The following is a 22280-nucleotide window of genomic DNA, read 5'->3' as shown; positions in this document are numbered from 1 at the left end:
AACCACACTGTATTTATTCTTCTGTACCTTGTTCCTTCTATTGTCATGGGTCTGTTAGTTGATGTAAGTATTATGTACATGGTTCCAAAATCAAAACAATACAATGATATGATACAACATACTGAAAAGTCTCACCTCTTCCCCTGTTGTAACCACCCTATGTCCCCCTCTACTTTTTCCCCCATGGGTAATCATTCATTAGTTTCTTTTGTATCTTTCCAATATAAGCAAACACAACTATATTATGTATTCTTATTCTCTTCCCCTTTTTTCATTAAAAAAAAAAAACCTAACATCACATATAGATCTTTCCATGTCTATACACACAAAGTACCTTCTCATTCTTTTTGAAAATTGCATAACATTCCAAGGTGTGCATCTACCATAGTTTCTACAACCAGTCCTCTATTAGTGGACAATTGGCTTTCTCTCATCTTTTATTAATATAATGTTGCAGAAAATAGCATATGTCATTTTTCTGTGTGCATGTGTTTCTGCAGGATAAATTCTTATGAGTGGGATTTCTGGGGAAGTCCCCTTCTGGGGACTAAAGGGGAAATATGACTGTAATTTTGATGGTGTTACCAAATTGCCCTTCAGAAAGGATACACTATTTGATATTCATGATGATATAAGTACCTGTTTCCCCCTGCCTCATTAAACTTAGATTTTTGCTAATCTAATAGACGGAAAATGCATCTCGTTGTACTATCATTATAAGTGAGGTTGTGTATGTTTTTGTGTTTAAGGTCATTTGCCTTTTCTGTGAGCTAGTTTTTCATGTCCTTTGAATTTTTCCACTCAGATTATTGATATTAAAAAAACAATTCCTAGCATATTAATTATTCTAATTATATGAGTAGGAATTTTTCTCTATTTGTAATTTGTCTTTTGACTTTGAGTCTGGTAATTTGGCCACAAAGAAGTTTTTCTTTTCAATATGATTAGTTTTATATGTTTTAAAATCACTCTGGATTTTCAAAATTAGAAAGTACTTTCCTAATCTAATTTTATAAAGAAATTTTTCTAAGTTTTCTTCCAGTACCTAAATGATTTCATTTAAATCTTTGAGTTCATATCAGTGTATAGTATGACTGGACCTAACTTTATCTTTTTTTAAATGCAGCTACCTAATTGTTCCAACCCAACGTTATATAAAAGATCCATCAATGTTGATGCATATACCTACAGTTCATTCCTCTTAAAGATTGCATTTTACTGAGTGAATATAAACAACTTCTTTATCTTCTCTAATGAAAATGAGCATTTTGGTTATTTCCAGTGTTTTTGCAATTATGAAGAGAGCTATTGTAAACATGTTTATACACATCTTATTTTTAAAGTCTCTAGCACTTACTGCCTATCAGTTTTAACTTGGATTACTGGAATAAATAAGTTGCTATTTAACTATTTTCCACTACTTACTCTTTTCACAGTAGGACCCGATAGAAAATAATGTTACATCTTTGGGTTATATACAATATTGAGTAGGAGGGAAATCAGCTCTTAGATGAAATAAATTGAGTTGAGCTCAATTGAATGGAGTTAGTAGTCAGCTGCCGACAGTGAAATGTAACATGAAATAAACAGTTTATTTCCCATTACTTTACCAAATGCAGAAGCAACAGCATAAAATTAACCGTATACATATTTTGGATATGTATAGGCCTTTACTTTTTAAGGTTACAGAGAAATTAAATCTTAAAAAGTGGTACAGTCAATTAATTCATTTGCCTTTGATACTCTTAGAATTTTTCATATGCATATGAATACTGATACAACTTGTGTGACCTATTGAAAACAGATAAAATATGATAGAAATTCTATTGCACAATTTACTTTTCACATATCCAAAAAGAACATGTTGGCCTTATTCGGAGTATCTCTCACATCGTTATTTTGACTAATCCATTTGTTTAAATGATAGGTGCCTGGAGTTACTACATCCCCTTATGGTAGAAGCAAGTGCCTTTCAGACAAATTCCAGACTAGGTTTTAATCCAAGGATTAAAAGGCTGTGTTTTAAGTGAACAAAATCTACATCTCTTTCAGAGTTATAATTGATTTTCCTCTTTACCCAGTTCTTATACTAAGCACTACACTAAAATAGTCACCAAAAGGCTGGTACCATCCCTTTTTAGGACTGATTCAACTTATGAAAAATAAATTAGTACCTTTTGTCCACACTGAGACTTACCAGAGACTCATATTTACATTACAGTTAAGAGGCAATCTTCAAAGTGCAACATTTCTACTAGCTGTAACATACCAAGCTCTCAGGAAATGGTATACCCAAGAAAAAGCAGTTTAAAAAATGAGATCTTGTTTAAATTTTTTAAGGTAAATTTAATTAAATGACAAGATAATGGATAGAAGAATGTTTTACTATAAAGTAAAATTACAGTTTTACTATTAAGTAGTAATTAAAGTAAGGCGTTATGTTATAATTAATGTGAAATTAAAATGTCTATGAACTTTGGGGCACCTGGGGGGTCAGTGGGTTAAGCGTCCTACTCTTGATTTCTGCTCAGGTCACGATCTCATGTCTGTGAGGTCAAGCCCTGTGTTGTACTCTGCCTTGACAGAGCAAGAACAGAGCTGCCTTGACAGAGCTCTTTCTCTGTCTTCTCTCAAAATAAATAAAGAAACTTTTAAAAAATGTCTATGAATTTGGAGTCTGTAGGAACGGTACATAGCACTGTGTCTCGCATTCAAGTCAGTTTCTTTTTTCTTTTTTTAAAAATGCTTATGGGGCGCCTCGGTGGCGCAGTCGGTTAAGCGTCCGACTTCAGCCAGGTCACGATCTCGCGGTCCGTGAGTTCGAGCCCCGCGTCAGGCTCTGGGCTGATGGCTCAGAGCCTGGAGCCTGTTTCCGATTCTGTGTCTCCCTCTCTCTCTGCCCCTCCCTCGTTCATGCTCTGTCTCTCTCTATCCCAAAAATAAATAAACGTTGAAAAAAAATGCTTATTTATCTATTTTGAGAGAAAGAGTGAGCATGAATGGGGGAGGGAAAGAGAAAGAGGGAGAGAGAGAATCCCAAGCAGGCTCCATGTAGTCAGCACAGAACCCAACGTGGGGTTTGATCTCAGGAACAGCGAGATCATGACCTGAGCGGAAATTAAAAGTCAAGCACTTAACCAATTGAGCCACCCAGGTGTCCCAGTTTCTCTTTTTCTATGCTACAACAATGCACCAGCTACTTACTAGAAAAAAACATTAAATACATTGTTTAGAAAACAAATTGCTACAATAGCTAAGAGAATTTAAGGAGTGATATTTGCTTAATTTTTTCCTGGTGCTTATCTTAGTTGTTTCTGGCTGCTGTGACAAAAAATACCATACACTGGGTGGCTTAAACAACAATTTATTTCTCACAGTTCTGGATACTGGGAAGCCTAAGATCAAGGCACTGGCAGATTAGGTGTCTGGTGAGAGCCTGCTTTCTGTTTCGTAGTTAATAGTTTTTCCTCTGTGTCCTCACATGGTGGAAGCAGCAAAGGAGCTCTTTGGGCTCTCTTTTTTAAGGACATTAATCCCATTCATGAGAGCTCTGCCCTCATGACCTAATCACCTCCCAAAGGCCCACCCTCTAATACCATCACACTGAGATTAGGTATCCGCATATGAGTTTTAGGGGGACACAAACATTCAATCTGTGGCAGTGCTCATGATTCTTTGTCCACAGAATGTTTCTATAGCTGTTTTGATTAATGAGCAACCCCAAAAAAGTCCTAATTGCTTATTCCTAAAAGGTATCATTCTACCCAGGGAGCAGGCTGCAATGACAATCATTCCAAAAATATCACTCAGCACTCCCTGCATTTGCCCACAAGGAAATATTTGTTTTAAAAATGATGTGAAATTCTCCATCCCAAGACACACAGAGATTCCTAGCCAATTACCTCAATAAACTGCAATGCTATAAAGTCTCATACTTTTATTTTACAATGCTATTTTTTACATCACATTTTCCTTGTTTGCCTAGGAAAGTAGTTAGAGCATACTTACCATTATTGTTAACATTTCACAGTGACTTGTGGGAAAAACAGACTGTATCTTTCCTTTCTACTATTTACGTCATTTCTAAATTCGTCCAGCAATTCAAAAAGGATTATTCAGTGATCTAGATTTAGGTTGAAAATAAATCTTACTATATTTCTTGCATTATTATGGAGTTTTCTCAATCAAAATAACAAAAAAAGTTTTGTTCCTAGACTATGAAAATGAGTGTTTTTGTGTTGGTATTCAGTTTATATTATAAAGAACAGAAATAATGATACCTATGACTCCTCATTTTAATAAAAAGAGAAAACTCGATTGATCACAGATCACTCCAGGGTTTTCCAAACTTGAATTTGTAAAGAAGAACCTGCTTTTATTTGGTTATGAAAGATGTGACCTGGAACTGTCTGTAGCCATGTCCTCCATGACATGGAGAAAGTGGTCCGAGAGAATGAATCTGAAGTCTTGAGAAAAAGAAAGAGAGAGAAGAGAAAGAGAGAGTGGGGAGAATGTGGAAGGGAAGAGACAGAGAGAAACAGGGAGAGAGGAGAGAGAGAGAGAGAGAGAGAGAGAGAGAGAGAGAGAGGAGAATTCTAATAAAGTCAATAAATCCAATTGGCTTAAACTAGTCAGATTGTGTCTCTGTCATATGCAACCAGAAAATGACAAGACACTGAGAAGCTACTATCCAAAAGTGTGGTATTGCAAAGGAAAACCTTAAAATGTGATTCTGCTGGACAAGGGATGCTATGATGAGATAGCAATCCTTTGAAAATGATATTAAGAGACTTAGTTAGGGGCGCCTGGGTGGCTCAGTCTGCTAAGCATTCAACTCTTGATTTCAGCTCATGTCATGATCCCTGACTTTGTGCTCTGCCCTGACAGTGAGGAACCTGCTTGGGATTCTCTCTCCCTCTCTCTCTGCCCTTTCCCTGCTTTCTTTCTCTCTCTCTCTCTCTCTCTCTCTCTCTCTCTCTCTCAAACTTTAAATAAACTTTTAAAAAAGAGAGATTTGGTTAAATTCTTCTTTCCAGTTTTCTGTTAGGACACAGGCCATGTACACCAAAGCTGTTACTTAGGAGGATTTCATAGCAAATGTCAGGGTATTGGAGGGTGTTGGTGACTTCTTACAGCCTCCAATAAGTTACAAGACAGAAACAAGCTAAGATTCAAGCTGGCTCATCTGACAGGAAAAAGGTCCACTGGGATCAAGCAACAGTTTTGTTAAGAGAAGCCCTTTCCACCAGTGGCCAGAAATCTAATGTACTAGAAGGTCAAAAAATCATGTTTTGCGGATTATGAAGACCGAACATTTTGTCTTTTACTAAATAGTTTGTTGGCTTGGAGTGGTGCTTTTAGAGGAGTCAGAGAAAAGGGGGAGGTTTAATCTCCCACGATTCACCAAATGATCTGCTGTGTACTCCCTGCCTGACTGCCTGCTCATTTCTTTTTCTTTTTTTAATGTTTTTAAGTTTATGTATTTATTTTGAGAGAGAGGGAGAGACAGAGGGAGAAAGAGAGGGAACAAATGGGGGAGGGGCAGAGAGAAGGAGAGACAGAATCCCAACTAGGTTCCACACCATCAGTGCAGAGCCCAATGCAGGCCTCGAAGCCACAAACCGTGAGATCATGACCTGAGCCAAGATCAAGAGTTAGATGTTTAACCAACTGCGCCACCCAGGTGCCCCCAAAATGTTCATTTCAAAATACAGTAACCTGGAATCAGCCCAGCGACAGGGTGAAGGTTTTACTATCTCTGGCTATTCTAAGACAGTGGCCCAGAAAGGGCAATTAAATTGAGGATAGAGTGGGTAAAGACTCAAACTGGTTGCCAAGGATTAAAATCTGTGCCGATAGGCTAGAGATACAAAGATTTTACATGATAAATATAGCAGATTGTATTTTCCAAAGATGGCCACAAAAGTATCTTCCATGCTACATTCTTACTATGTGATATTGGTATTCTTCTTATTGCATAGTGAGGTCTATGTCCCCTTGATCCTGAGTGGACCTTTGTGACTACCTTAACCAACAGAATTTAATCATAGTTATGCCATGAGACTTATGAGGCTAGTCCAGAAAATGCTATTCACTTCCACCCTGTTCTCTTGGGATATTTATTCTTGGAACCCAGATTCCATATGTGAAGCCTTTCAAACTAACCTATGCTGAAAGAATACATGGAGAAGCCATTTGTAGATGCTCCTGCTGATAGTCCTGGTCAATGGCCATCACCAACCAGACAGATGAAGGTAACTTCAGATGATTGTTGCTCCCAACCATTGAGTCACCCCGAGGTTTTCAGGTCTTCCAGCAGAAGCTCCACACATAATGGAACAGAAGATTTATGAAGCATAATCTTAAGATCCTTAGGGGGCCTTCTTCTGTAAAAGGTTATATATGAATCACTCTGCCAGGTCTTAACAAAGGTTCCTACACACCATTGTGGATTTGATCTTTTTTCTAGAAGTCTTCTCTTAATTCTCAATTTAAAAATCATTTGCCATATGGAAATGCTGGATACAAGAAACAGTTTTACTTTTTAACCTAGGAAGTACCAGTCCTTTTTAAAGCAACAGTGTCTCTTTAGTTCATCTCCCCTCTCATATTTTACCATAGGCAGTAAAAAGAAGCCAGGTGGCACTTTCAGTATTCTGCAGTCACCAAGTTCTAGGTATTTTCTATTTTATGCATTACTTCAGACAACAGTTTTGGCAAATTGTCTATTACTACTTAACAATTTCTCCCTCTTCTCCAGCTTCTAGTAAGATTTACAAACTTTTCTTTAAGCCCTTGCTGATGGCCTTCTTAAAGTCCTTTAATTTCTACTGTCTCCTAGAAGCCCATTAGATTTTCAAGTAGTATCCTCAAGTCCCTTTGAATTTCTTCTCACTTCTGCCCAAAGCCAACGCCACATAGTTTGGGTTTTTATTGTTTGTTGTTGTTATTGATTTTTTAGCAGCACCCTACTCAAAAGCAGATGTAGTATTTGTTGTTTAATAACACACCACCCCACAGCTATTGGCATAAAACTGTCATTTTAGTAGGTTTAGAAATTGTGTGGGCCAGGAATTTGGAAAGATAATAATGGGAGACTCTTGTTCCATGATACCTGGGCTTTAGCTGGAAGCATTGAAGGTTGGGAGTTACAAAATGGCTTGGGGTCAAAACCCTCTGGAAATGCTTCAGTGTGTTTGGTTGATGATAGCTTTGAGCAGAACTATCATTAAAAATATCTATGTATGTGCTGTCCATGTGTTTTTTTCTTCAGGGCCAGTTTGAACTTCCGCACAGCATGATAGCTGAATTCTAAGATGGCAAAGAACAAAGTGGAAATGCATGACATCTCTCTGAACTAGCCTTGTGCTGAGTAGAGGGATAATCCAGCAGACCTGAGTTGTTCAAGCCCTGCACATTCCAAAAATAAGACTGACTCTAACTGGATGCTAGGAGAGAATCCCTAAACCCTTGGTTTCCAAGTTATAAAAGCCTGGGCTGAAAGGGACAGTGTGAGTACAAAATGCAAAGAGATCTTTGGACTTCCAACTTTTGCATGTAGGGAGCAGGTTGTGAAAATGACACAGAAGCAAACATGAATTAGTTTTAATGGAAAAGGAAGAATGATTCAGCGAGCAGGACCAAGATCTCAGAAGTTGGAGCCAAGATCTGCGAAGAATAACAAGTAGAAATGAGTCCTAATCAAGAAAGTAACAACACATGACTAGCTGAATTTCAGAATTGCTATGGAACAGGGCCTGTTTATGTGCTTTCTGTTTTAACCATTTTTTAAAAGAATTGTCTATAGCAGATATTCTAGGGCTGCCCAACTATATATTGCGTATGTGTCAGAGACAGATAACTTGTTTCTTTAGTCCAGAGTCTTTCAGAACAAGAATAGTATTCAAAGAGCTATAATCATTTAACCACACCTGCAGAGTATCATCCACACCTGGACTTGGTTTAGACTAAACCAGATACTAGACTTAGAACTGAGGAGCCTTGAAGATCTTAGATGGTGAAATAATTATATTTGGCATGTGGAAGGGATGTGAATTTTTGTGACAATAGGGCAGGTGGTAGAAGATTATATTTTCCAAAGATTGCAACAAGATTTCCCATCCCACGTACTCTTCTTAAATTGTGATTTTGACACTCCTCTTTTCAAGGTGGGGTCTATGTCTCCTGCCATTAAACTAAAGGCAGATCTTTGCAACTATCTCAAACAATAGAACATGATGGAAATGATACTGTATGACTTTGCAAGCCAGATCATTAAAAAGCTGTAAATTCCACTTCACTCTCCTAGAACACTTGCTTTTGTTGTTGGTGGTGCTTTTGTTGCTGTTGGTTTATTTTTAATTTTTTAATTTGAGTATGGTTGACACGTAGCATTACATTCATTTCAGATATACAACAAAGTGGTTCAACTTTTTTATATACTATGCTGTGCTAACCACAAGTGTAGGTACCATCTGTCATCATACACCACTATTGCAATAGCACTGACTACATTCCCTATGCTGTACATTTATCTCCATGACTTATTCACTCCATAACTGGAAGCCTGTATCTCCCACTCCCTTCACCCATTTTACCCACCCTCCATCCTCCTTCCCTCTGTATTTATTGTTCTGATTCTCCCTTTTGCTTCTTTATTCATTTATTTGTTTTTTAGATTCCACACATGAGTTTTTGAAACCCAGCCAATATATTGTAAAGAAATCCAAGCAGCTGAGAGAGGCCTAGGTAGAGAGGAACTGGGGCCTCCCACCAACAAATGTCTTTGAGGTCCCAGCTGACAGCCAGCACCAACACGCCAGTCGTGTGAAGCCATCTTGCAGTGCCCCATTCAGCTATCTCAGCTGATGTCATATGCAGCAGAGACAAAGGACCCTTGCCTTTCCTGCTCAAACTGTAGATTTGTAAACAAAATAAATGTTTTTTATTGTGTGAAGCCACTAAGTTTTGGGGCTGCTTGTTGTACAACAGTAAATAATAGATTTCTGGAATCACTGAAAGAAATGGTTCTCAACTGAGAATGATTTAGCTCCACATAAGACATTTGGCAATATCTGGAGACATTTTTGGTTGTCACAACTGGGGCAGGGTGGTACTAGCATCTAGTAGGTCAAGACCTGGAATAGTGTTAAACATTCTGCAATACACAGGACATCCCCCTTCAACAAAGAATTATCTGGCCCCAAATGTCATTGGTATCATGATTGAGAAATACTGATTTAAAGTTCCCCTGAAATAAGTCTGACAAAAGGGCCCTATCACTCCTTCCCTTATGTTGTCCTAAATACTCCAATCCTCCACAAAGGTGCTCTTATGGTAGGACAGCTCTCCAGAAAGAATATCTTAAACAATGCCTTTTAAGAATTTCACCTTAGGGGATAAGGGATAAGGAAGAGCCTCCCAGAAGCAATAATCCACTGTATCTGAAATGCAAGTAAACTTAAAGTTGCTAACAGTAAAATCATTGTATTCCCACTTCTGCAGGAATAGTGTTTGCTGTGGAACAATGGCCACAGATAGGTTTTGTTTGTTTGTTTTCCAAGTAGGAGTTTTATTGTGGCCTGTTGCTTTTGTTCCCCACCTTAGTAGGTCAAATAGTGTGCCTCCAAAATTCATATCCACCTGAAACCTCAGAATGTGATCTTATTTGGAAATAAGATTTTTGCATTTGTAATTAGTCAACATGAAGTCATATTTGATCAGGGTGGGCCCTAAATCCAATGACTTCACAAAAGAAAGAAGAGTGAGGTGCACACACACACACACACACACACACACACACACACACACACAGAAAATAGCCATGTGAAGATTCCTCCGGAAGGGTTCATGAGAACTACATTTCCTAGGTTCTATGTTAATAAGTTTGTGACCTTTAAACTTGAAAGTCACTTCATATAAAATCCTTGGCTCAACAATCTTTCTGGAATATCTTTAATATGTTACTGTTTCTTCTGATCTAGATTTCTATAGAAGAATTCTGATGATAATATAATTTTCTTCTCCTTGTAAGTCCTGTGCTTTTTAAATCTACATATCCCAAGGAATTTTTTCTCACTATTCTTCAAAGTCTAGTAATTTTACAAAAATATGTCTTAGTGTCAGTTATTTTGAGTTAATTCAGGGGTACAGTATGATCTGTCAGTATCCAGTTCCAAATATATATTTCTTAATTTAGGAAAGTTTTCTCAATTACAGTTTGTTACTGTCTCTAGAATATTTTCTCTTTTTTCTTCATTTCCTTTTGATTTTTTAGAAATAAAAATTCTTCTTTCTTTTTTACCTATTTTTCTTAGGTATCATCAGTTTTGCCTTTGTATTCTTTTCTGCTTAGTCTTTATGTAACATTATTTTCTTCATTTCTAACTCCTTTCTGAGTTCTAATCACCTCTCTTCTCAGTTTTTCTAATTCTCCTTTGTGTGTCTCTTTCCCGACATGTATTAACTTTTTAATGTCTTTTAGCTTGTTTTAAAATAATAGCTTACAGTTGTGTTCTGTTTTGTGGACACATCTTTCTGATGTTCTCTCATTATTGGTAGGGAAGTTATTCTGCTTCATTTTCTCTTTTTTCTTATGATAACGTTGTATTGAATTCGACCTTGATAATTTACTGTTGCTTGTTTTTATGTGATATTAATTTTTCTAAACTTCTACAATGAGGCAGGGTTCAGAAAATTATGTCCCAATTCAGAGAGCTCCATCTTTCCTCATTTTTACGAAGTGTTAAAAAATACAGCAGTGCTTTTGGGATTTCTTGATTCTGTTCCCCTCTCTGGATGTTGGGCATTTAACATATAGTTAGTGTGATGAAGAAGCTGAATTTTAAATTTTAATTAATGTTAGTTAATTAAATTAATTAAACCACATGTGGTTACTGGCTACCATATTAGAGAGTGCTCCTCTAGCCTTTTACTTTCCTGTATCTGTTCTGCCCTGTTCCACTCAGTTTTGATTTCCCTCAATGCAGTGTCTTATCGTGAGTCTTTCTATAAGGGAGCCTTGGAGGGTCAGTTTTGAAATCTTACAAGGGTGAGACTGCATCAGCCCCTCTAATCACTCTTACTGTGTCAGTTGGTGTTTTAATAGGCCTGCCATGTTTTAAAATGAATAACTGGGGGAGAACATCTTGAATTCTTCTGTCTATAAGACACTACCCTCTTGCTTCCCTCCCTCCACCCCACAGAACTGTTTATACATACATGTCTTCTGGCTCTTGGTGGTTTGTCCTGACTGCTTTATTTTGCTGATACATTATCACCTAGTTTTATTGTAAAGGTTGTCTGTAGGCTTTTGGTTTTGCTAACTAGTTGGGTTTTTTGTTTTGTTTTTTAATGTGGGTTTTCAGAGAGATTGAAAATTATGCTTCCACTGTTCCATCTTCCTAAAATGCTTTTAATAACGTATTTTTAAATAAAGTTTTTTCCATTAAGAATATGTCATGCTCATCATGGAATTTTTTTTTAAGGAAGAAAGGAATCCCCATGGACTCACCAATCTAAGACAAACACTACTGACATTTTAGTGGATTTTCCTCATGTTCCTTTTCTGTTCAAGGTATTTTTGCATAGTTGTGAGTATAGTGTATATATAACCCTATTTTTTGGTTCTCATAATAATTGTTCATTATTACAAAAATTCTTAAGTATTATCATGTAGAACCTATAATAAATCTATCATAAGGATCATCCATTACTAACTTAGCCAATGCCCAATGTTTGGTCAATGTAAAAAAAATTCAACAGGGAATAGTTTGTTCTGAGAGATGTTGGTATATCCCTACAGAACAATGTGTAATCCTGTACAAGCTGCTAATGAGCAATAATAGGTATCTCAGGAGCACAGGAGTTCCTCTAACACATGTTAATAGACGATTAACATTTCTAAAGAGGACTTCTAGGACATTAATAAATGAGGAGATAGGTATAATCAACTGTATCTAGAAATTTTACCTCACTTATGTAGAAAACTTTCCTTTCCCTAGTGTTTCTAGAATGTTTACTGTGTGTGCTTATTTATAGGCATATATGTATATGTGTATGTGTATGTGCGTGTACCTGTGTATTTATGAACAGCCATCTGGATCTGTAGCCCACATCTTTCTTTGGACCACCAGACTCAATCCAACTGCCCTCAAAAAATCAACACATTCAAAACTAAACCCATTATCTTTCTCAATCTTCCTTCTCTTCTGTTTCTTACCTTATGGAGTGAGTTATATCTACCATACCATTCACCTAAAATACATTCCTAAGAGTCATTCTGGAATTCTTATCTTCCCTCTTTTCAAACCAATCAATTCCAATATTTTCAACCTCCTTAGTATCATTGATTATTCCTTCCAATTCTCCATAACCATTGCTACTGCCTTATTTTGGCCCTCATCCTATTTCAAGTGGGATATAGCTAGCATTTCCCAAGTTTACCAATGATTTCCTTTTTGTTAAATCCAAAGGGGATTCAACCCTTCTCTACAATTTGACATTGTTGACTAATTCCTTCTTGAATTTCCCATCTTGGTTGCTGGAACTCTACTTGAAAATCTTTTCTTCTTACACTCTAACTGGCTCTCATCTCCTTTCTATGATTCCTTGCTCAGCTTTGCTCAATTGTATTCGTTGATACTGTCTTTTATTTTGCAATCTCCTATGCTGATCTTACTCTATCCATGGCTTTCAGATCATTTAACTGCGTAGGATGCTGAGTTCTAAATCACCATTTCAGTCCAGCTCTTATCTCCAAGATTTCTCTTTGGATACTTCACTTCAATATCCCAACCTCAAACCCAATATATTCAGAATGGAACTTAGCTCCACCATCCCCAAAGGAAAGTACAACTAAACAAAATCCTGCCCTTCATCCTATATTTTATCTTTTCCTGAAACATCTACATAGGTGATCAAACCAGAAACATGTGTGCTGTCCTCTACTCATTTCTCTGTCATCAATTATGTCTAGTAAACAGTGCCAGTTCTAACTCCTTCTCTAGCTTTAACACTTGAATTGCTAAATAAGGACTCACAATATAATCCTCCTAAATTAATGCCTATCCACTTCAATTTTATCTTCTATAATATTGGCACAGTAGATTCCGGATGGAAATCAACTTCCATCCTTGCTAACAATACAAACACAAATGACCTTGGAGGGTTGGGAAGAAAGACAGAGAGAAGGCAGAATTTGATGGTTAGAAAAAAAAAAAAAAAAAGTCTTCAGATCTTTCCTTAGTGTCATCTCCAAAATCTCACCAAATAGGACCCAAGTGGGCTTATGTCATGACATTTGTTTGATGTCTTATTTAAACTGTTTTGTTGGACATTTTCCATCTGGTAAGCTCCCAGAAAGAGACCAAATTGCCTTGTCATAGCTAAGCTTCATGTTCAGGGAGCTTATACCAAGTAAACTTTGTAGAGGCCCAAATATTTTAGGATGGTTTGGGAAGCGGGATGGAAAAGTTTTACTTGAACTGAGTTAGAATGAAATATTCACAAATCATTTTGGTCATTCCATTTTAGTTTATTAATAGGGTAAGGAAAACATACACATTATACATCAATGCTCTGTTGAGCAATGTTAACAAATAGCCAAGTGAGTAAAGGTTTCAGAGTGTTGGCTAAAATGAGTTTTGGGTGTTTTCCATACCAAATTTTCAGAGCAAAGGAAGAGATATGTGTACCCAGATATCTACATTTGGGGGAATTTTTTCTTTTTAAAAATAGATGCTCGATTAGGTCACCTTTTGTCTGCACATTATAATTTTTTGTCATTACCACAAACTGAAAAAGAAATGGGCTCTTGTCTTTTACTTAGCATACTGTGTTTATGCTGCCAAACATGCTGGAGGCATTGCTTAGACTCATGAGCACTAGCTCTGCCTCCAAGACACTAAGAACTTGGGCAGATCCTTACGCCTCTGTGGTCCTCAGTTCCCAGAAAAATTAGAAAGCTATACTCAGTAATCCCTAGGCTCCTTTCCAGACCCACCAATCCAATGGTATTCATTGTGATCACTCTGGCATGAGGCCAAGAAATAGCTCTACTTCTCTAGTGCTGCTTGCTATGCCTATGAAATTTCATCAAGGCTTGAGAACATGAGCAGCCTCACACCATTTCAGGTAGCAGGGACAAAGGGCAAACCTCTACTTCCAAAGGAATGGCACAACCTGTCTCTGAAGTGATTCACGTCATCCCTGTTTTTGAACAATTGAATGCTAGGAAAACATACATACAATTCTGTTTATAGATCAGGGCTGTGAGATGAAGTTCTTTGCCAGTGCTTGGGGTTATGGACAAAAGCATTTGAGACATGGTCACCTCTACAACTCAGTAGCGAAATTAGGGTGCAACGCCCATCACAGAAATCCCTAAAAGTCTCCACTATCTCTTGTCTTTCTCTTTGCTCCCAAAAATAAACCAAGAAGCTAACAGTGAGATAAGTACTCCCCAGGACACATATCTAAGGTCTCAGGCAAACACAGGTACAAGCTGCCAGAATGGAAAGGGGTCTTCCTCATCTTCAGCTAGAGGCTGGGTGGACCCCAATTCCTTTGCGAGAGAATCTGCAGAAGCTCAGTGCACGCACAGAGACCAGGTCTGAGTTTCCCGAACTCGGCCCCGCCCCTCACCTTGCCTGCGACCAGCTTGGCTGCGAAGGTGCGTGCGGCGCTCGGTGATTGGCGGCCGCCCGGCAGTGCCCGGCTGCCATTGGCTGCCTGGGCCTCTTTGTTCCCGGGTCCCGCAGCAGGAAGGCTGCGGAGGACTGGGCAGCGGAAGTTTGACGGAGCCGGTGGTGCGGCTCCGGTAACTGGAGTCCCTGCAGATCCTACCCCAGTACCCGCAGCGGAGCCAGAGGCCAGGCGATCCTGCGAGTGAGATCCCGGACAGGAGGAGGACCTCCTTTGACACACAAACATGGATCTGGAGGCCAAAGTGAAGAAGGTAGGGGGGCGCGGACGGCGGGCAGCAGCCGCTTCACCTGCGCAGGGTGCCGCCCCCTGGCTGCGGGCAGCGGGTGGGGTGCACGGGCTGCCAGGCACGAGCTGGCTCCGGGTCCCCTGTGTGCTGGCCCAGGTGCCGGTCTCTCCCGCAGGCAGCGGGGGTGCCTGGCAGCCCCACTAACTCCTGAAATCCGGGAGCGACAGAGAGTCCGGCGCGAGAGCTAGACCGGGCGCGGGACATTTCTTCCAGTCTAACCAAGTCCAACGGTTAAAGGTGTTTGAAACTTTCCTTTAGTCTGTTTCAGCTGCGCCTGTGCCTACCTAAAAAAAAAAAAAAAGGATGAGGGCAGGGCAAGTTCGGGCGAGATCATGACACTTCTTCCTGTCTCAGGAAGTTCAACTTTATTAAGCCTTTGTGGTTTAGGAGCACTGATGTGACTTTGACAGTTCAGACCTCCTTCCCTCCCATCTTGGCGGAGCGTGTCTCTCAAAAGTGAGTGTTGATTTCATGCATTTCCTTCCTAGTCGAGGCTAGTGATAACGTGACAAGTGATTTTTTTTTCTTTTTTTGTTCATTATTGACTTCTAAAGCACTGTCTCCCTCTTAGTGCTTTATCTCTCAAAGAAAATGTTCTTCCATTTTGGCAGCTAGCCCCTAAGGAGAGATTGTCACTAGTGGCTTAGCATAAGGAGACGTTTCCGCAAGGCTGTCCACCGCGCCCCTTCTGCCGCCCCTGGGACTTCATGATCCGCAGCCCTACCTGAGCTGCTCCCTGGTATGGGAGCTTCACGTCTCCTGGGAGAAAAGGGTGGGCACCAAACTGTGACTCAGAAGGAATGCTGATGTCACATTCCAGTGTAACATTCTTTGTGAAAGGTCTGGTTCCAGAGAAAAGGAAGTTCTGCAGAGTGAGAGAAGGGGGGGGGGGGGGGGGGGGAAGAACTGAATTTGCTTCTCTTGCCCACTGTGGTTGTCAATATTGCATTATTTCATCTTCTAAAAACAAAGTTCCTGACTTGAGCATTAATTCTGTTTCATTCCCAGAAATGGATTTTTGAAAATGTAGGCAAATGCAAAATATTAGGTTAGGAAGATGTTGCAAAATGAAAACTTGCAGTAGAAAAACGGTTCATCACTTAGGACTAGAACCAGCCCTCACAAAGGAATATAAGGACAGGAAAACATAATGTAAATTATTAATGTGACTGCATTCTATTCTCTTCCTGTTTGGTGTCTTATTCTTCACTTTTAAATGACACTAATATTTTTTGTTAATCTTGCTTGCCACTAGAAAAGCATTTTGTTTGCTGCTTAGTTAGCGTTCTGTTGATGAACACTGCTTATTTTTTCAAGTGGGTAAGAACTACTCATGTCTAAAATTTGAGGTGGGGTCTTGACTGTGCTTATAAACATTGATACAAAAACTACTTTTTTAAAATTCGGCATCCTTTTGGGAGGGAGGGCTGAATAGGTGAAGCACAGAGGATTCTTTTTAGGGTAATGAGACTATTCTGTACACCACCTCCATGGTTGATACATGTCATTATATATTTGTAAAAATGCATAGAATGAACAACACCAAGCGTGAACCCTAATATAAACTCTGAACTTTGGGGGATAATGATATGTCAATGTAGGTTCATTGGTTTGTAACAAACATACCACTTTGGTGTGGGATATTGGTACAGCAGGAGGATTTGGGGGGGTAGGTATAGGGAGGTATATGGGAACTCCATACCTTGTGCTCTGGAAAAGGATATGTACTTAAAACGGGGAGGGGGAGTCAACATTTAAAAGTGATTTTGAAATTATTTGGGACAAAGAGGAAGTAATTCTGAGGTAGAAAGTCCAAAGTTAAGAATTAGTGTCCTTACAAGGAAAACATCCAGACATTATTTGGAAACAATTTCCTTAGTTTCAAAATGTGGATTATGATAAAAAATGCCCTTTGATATGTGGTGCAACCTTTTCAACCAAGAACCTTATCCTTTTCTCTAATTCTCCTCTTCTCCTTCCTCCACCCCAAAGCAAAAAAGATTCTATAAATTTAAAGCTCTTACAATGTCATGATGGTAACAAATCCTTGTTTCACTACCTTGTCATCACTGCTGATTCTCAGGGAAGAGTCCTCAACCCATAAATTGGAAACTATTAAAAGACCCCAAAATGTCTAATTTGACCACCGGCCCTACCCTCTCTGTGCCTTTGTAGGACCCTTGACAGACTTGATATCCTGTGGATTCGACAAAAGTTTCCCAGTACAAAGATTTTGGCCATCCTAGCAATACAATTCATAGCTTTGGCATAATCTCAAAAAGAGACTTGCATTGCCTTTAAATTGTTCTCTAACATTCTGGAAGGAAACATTACAAGATGATCTCTGATCTCCTAGCAGAGCCTCCTCACCCTGTTTTGCCACCTAGTTTTCAAGTCTCCCTTCTTTTTGGCTTGGTGTACAAAATAAAGTAATAGTTTGAACAGACTTTTAAAAAAGTCAGGTTGGAAGTTGAAACAAAGACATGACCACTTAAATAAAACTAAACTTGACATCTGTTTTAAGATACGTGGTATTTTTTTCTCTCTAAAACCCTTATACTGTTGATTTCATAAGGAATTTTCCCCAGGCATATGAAAAATGTTACCTTTTTTTCCCATTAACATTTTGTATAAAAATAATTAAAAAGGGTTGTCTTGATTCCACAAAAACTTAGGCAGATGATACTATTACAGGATTCTTGGTTTATAAAAGAAGAACTTGGTGTCCACATCATTTGCCCAGATTTGGATTAATTACCACTCCCACCATCACAAAGACAAAGGATTTTTATAATTAGATTTTGCTATATTTTGTTTTGTTTGAAGCAGGCGAGCTGTTGCTAGGATGTAGAGCTAGTTTGGTTGTACAGAGTTTTGGTTTTAATAATATTTTAGAGTAGAATTTGACTTTCTTATGTCTGTGCCCTGCTTCTAAGTTATTTGTCTAGCTAGATCTCTTCCTTATGTCTTATGTCTCTTCATTATAATTGACTTCGTGTAAGTAGAGCCCGTGTCTGCTTGGAAAAAACAATGGCCTTTGAGAAGCAGAAACAGAGTCTCATTTTGTGGTGAATGGTAAATCATGGCCCAGAGCCAGCTGTTTTCCTCTTTCTTTGCTATGTTACTCTCCCATGAGAATCACTTTTTTCCCTTTAAAAACATACCAGAGAGAAAGAGAACTCCAATAATTTCCCTTATGCTGCCTGGAATTGCTGCAGGGCTTTTAATTTTACATCTTAGTTTTCACCTCCTTTTCTAACCTTTGTCTTTTGATCCTTCCTAACACCATACCTATTTTTCCTAGGACTCTCTTCTTTGTTTCTTTAATTTTATTTTAAAAAAAAGATGAGATGCACTTTTACAATTACAGGTCACTAAAAATCCCCTTTCTCAGCATCCAAACTTGTTTTAAAAGCTTCTGTCATTAGCCAAAGAAAAATAGTAAAACCACATGATGGCAGTTGGCAAGACTACTGAACCACAAAGATTATTTCCATTAGGAATTAGAATGAGACTTTTCTCATAGGTGGCCCTTGATTGAAGTAGAAAAGGTAAGTAAACGGTGACCTGGATGTTCAAATCTACAGTTGGATTCTCGGCTTGAAGCCATTCTTGCTGCGAGAATCATTGGCAAAGCTGGGGGTAATGGGAGGGCAAGGTACTGCCAGGGCTTTGCCTTAGAGGCAGTTACTCTGTCCCTCAGAACAAGTATAGAAGAAAGTGAAGTGGTCCTCAGCTGGGCTTTTATCTCTTCTAACCCATGGTGTGATTCATTACATTAATTGGATATGAAAAGTCACTTTCTCTAACTTGCCCTGAATATTGGTTTGAATAGAACTGTAGTAGGCTTTCTATTGATTTTCTTCCTTTGTGCTATCCTATGAAGTAGAATTGGGGATTTATATCTCTGCTGGCTGTTACCATGTCCCATCACCTTACTCCTTGACTTCGCTTTCTCATCTACAATACTAAATATTACTCATCCTTCAAGACACTCCCCTTCTCCCCCCACCCCACATGCTATCCTCCAGAAAATCTTTCTTCTTGTTCTAGCTAGATGCAAAATCTTTCTTCTGAATTCCCAAAGCTTGTTCTCTGTAACTCTTAGTACACTCATTCGTTTCTTCTTCTAGATTATGATTTTCTTCTTTCCTAAATTTCAAGCTTGGGCAATGAATTCTTATTCTATTTACACTTGTGTAGTTTTGTTTGTTGTTTAAAGCAATCTTATGAAGTAGACCTTAGCCTCATTTTAAGGATAAAGAAACAGGGTGGATAGGTTCTGGCAGTTTCAGATGAACCTAAGTATGATCTTGAACTATAGTCTTCAGAACCCATGCTCCTGCATCATGCCCTCTAGCCCTTGAGTCCTCTTATATACTTGCCTTGTTTGCTAAATATATGCTGAATGAATTACCCTTATATAAAAAGAGGAATAACCTAAAACACATTTCACATTTTTGTTTAAAGGAATTATTTGGAAGAAGTGGTTTCTATTCCAATAAAATTACCACCCTACTGGTTTTCTATATTTTATTTATACTGTATCCGTGTTATATGTTTGCCCTTTCATGTAATTTGTCATAGACCTTTTTTGGACAAAGACAAAGCCTAAATAAAGTAAAAGTATTGTAAAAAGGGACTTCTTGGAGACTTTTACAAACAAAGAAATTTTACAAGTGCCAATCATATTCTGGACTGTATCCTCTAGGATTCTTCCAACTTCTCCTAGTAGCTTAATATGGTCCTTGAACAACAGTAACCCTGCGTTTGGCTCTCTGCTTTGGGATTTCAGTGACATCTGGAACTGTATAGAAGCACTCATGGGATGGGCTGTAGAAGAGTCCGTTCTCCCTGCTGAATCCCTGAGGAGACAGAAAGCCTTACTTATAGTATGGTAGGCTAAACCTTTCTATCCCCCAGTAGCAAAGTGCTCAGAGGGCCACTGGCACAGCAGACCAGAGAGCTAAGAATGTTGTTGTTGTTGTTGTCATCATTGTTTTAAATTTCCCATTCTTGATTCAAGAAGATCTTTTAAGAAGCAATGGGCAACACCAAAATGATCAGTGATTTCATGAGGCTCTTCCTGAGCTATAGGATTGATTATACCAGCATTGTGAGCATGGCATTGACTTCATGGACCATCAGAGAAGAACAAGGGTTACTGTGAGGGCCCTACTTAGTAGAAAGAGAATGATAAATTGGCAAAAGGGGACTCCTTCCTATGTTCTTTTTTTCTGAGAATTATAAGTAGGAATACAGTTTGGCCCCATGCTAATTTGAATATAAATTTTTTTCAAATCATATTACCACAGTGTATTCAGAAAATAGAAAAGGTCAGTAAGTCCCAGTAAATGTAAAGGCCTATAGGGTATAGAAAGAAATATAGTATATCAGCTTTCTCACTTCTGCGTATCAGTGTGATGTTGATAAAATCACTCTGAGCTGAGTTAGATCTTGGTCCACTCTAGGTTTTGTGATGTTGGCCACTTTGGATCTCAGTTTCCATATCTATAAAAATTAATAGGGGAACTGTGATTCTTTTTAACTGTGATAAATATTAGCAGTAGCCTACCAAGTAGACAAAGTTCCATGGTGCCTAAAAATCACACAAGCCAAGAATATATAAATATGTGTGATCTTAATAAAATAGTACAGTGTATAATGTTTAGGTAGTTCTGTGAATTCCATGAGGAAACCTATACATTAAACAATTTTTTTTTAAATTTTTTTTTTCAACATTTATTTATTTTTGGGACAGAGAGAGACAGAGCATGAACGGGGGAGGGGCAGAGAGAGAGGGAGACACAGAATCCGAAACAGGCTCCAGGCTCTGAGCCATCAGCCCAGAGCCCGACGCGGGGCTCGAACTCACGGACCGCGAGATCGTGACCTGGCTGAAGTCGGACGCTTAACCGACTGCACCACCCAGGCGCCCCTAAACAATTTTTTTTTAAATCTTAGCTATTTTTCAACTTGTTTTTACTTAATTTGCCTTTTTAATATTTGTGAGATATTTGAATACATTAAATTTGATTAATTTAAATGTGTAATAGGAAGCTTCAAATGCATAATAAACTGCTCCTTTACCATAGATCAAATAATTCTAGATGTGATATATCACTTTCCTTGGTATTTAATTACAGGTAAGTGAAAAATAATGGATTTTTTATTGTCTTTAAAAGTTCTCTCTCCTAAAATAAGATGATTTATTTCAAAATTGTTAGTATTTTATGTGTCAAGCACTGCTCTAGACTCTGTGGGTGTAGCATGAACAGAAAAGATACGGTATCTTGTATCATAGAATTTACACTGCTAAAAGGAATTATAGAGCAAAGTAAATGACAAAATAAATGATAAAAAGCACAACTGGGATTATACCCCTTAGTGAACTCCTTACAGGTCAGCAGTACACTAGATTTCCGACATAGAGAATGTGCAGTTTTAGTGGTAATTCTTAGTATCGGTTCCTGGTCTTGTAAACTTTGTAATTAGGAATTCTTCTTTATTTATCTTATTAGCAAATGGAAAATAAATGAGAAAGCAGCTCTTATGTGTTAGAATGTGAAAAAGCTCATGAATGGACACTGCTATAATTAGTTACAATTTTATGCCTATGAAGTTACACAAACTAAGTTCTTCTTGGTTACAAATGCCCTACAAGAGTCATTCCTGGGTTCTGTTTTCTGGTTGTGTCTTTGTTTGGTAACTACTGCCATGAAACTATGATTTTTTTAAAACTCTCTCGTTAGATCATTAATATATGGTAGGAAATTATTTTGCTCTTTACAGGGTGGTGACATTGAGAGAACATTATATAAATCGTGAATTATGAAATCAACTTTTTCAAGGAGACGAAAACAGAAAAAACTAACCAATTGAAAACAGGTTTCAAAACCTCATACATTTTCAAGATTTAAGGTGAACTGATAAGTTCACCTCTGCTCTTTGAGTAAATATCATGTATTAAAATTGGCCTTGAGCATTGTTATTAGGGGATTAAATGTAAAGGTTATGCTTTTCAGTTATCCAGCTCTAGTCTTTGACTTTCCTGTAAAAGAGCTGTAGTCATATTTAGAGTTATTTCACCTGTTTTTTCTTAAGTGCCCAATCTACTCAACTTCTTACTTAAATAATAGGGAATTGGGGAGATAAGAGTATGCATGATTATAATTTCCTAATGCAAGTTCATGCTGTGACCCAAAAATGACTTAATTGCTTTTCTCTTTCTTCCTTCTCATCAACCACTATAATCACTACTCATTGCCTCTGACAAAAATATTAGGAA

The 22280-nt window shown here is 38.2% G+C and overlaps 1 protein-coding gene across 2 annotated transcripts in view; it reads left to right on the top strand.

Moving 5' to 3' along the window:
- Positions 1-14816: 14816 nt before the first annotated feature.
- The window catches only part of TES (testin LIM domain protein), a 47725-nt gene continuing 40261 nt past the window's right edge, over positions 14817-22280 (top strand). Inside the window, exon 1 of one of the 2 annotated variants that reach the window (XM_025929798.2) lies at positions 14817-14956. In XM_025929798.2, coding sequence (XP_025785583.1) covers positions 14930-14956 — 27 coding nt within the window. In that variant the 5' untranslated portion in view covers positions 14817-14929. Of the gene's footprint in view, positions 14957-15314; positions 15449-22280 lie in introns of those variants that run through there. The other variant, XM_025929799.2, reaches the window with a different exon arrangement.

The sequence above is a fragment of the Puma concolor genome, chromosome A2 (genome assembly GCF_028749965.1).
Source record: "Puma concolor isolate L17-30 chromosome A2, mPumCon1.1.hap2, whole genome shotgun sequence".
NCBI lineage: Eukaryota > Metazoa > Chordata > Mammalia > Carnivora > Felidae > Puma > Puma concolor.
This window is presented reverse-complemented; position numbering and strand designations above follow the sequence as displayed.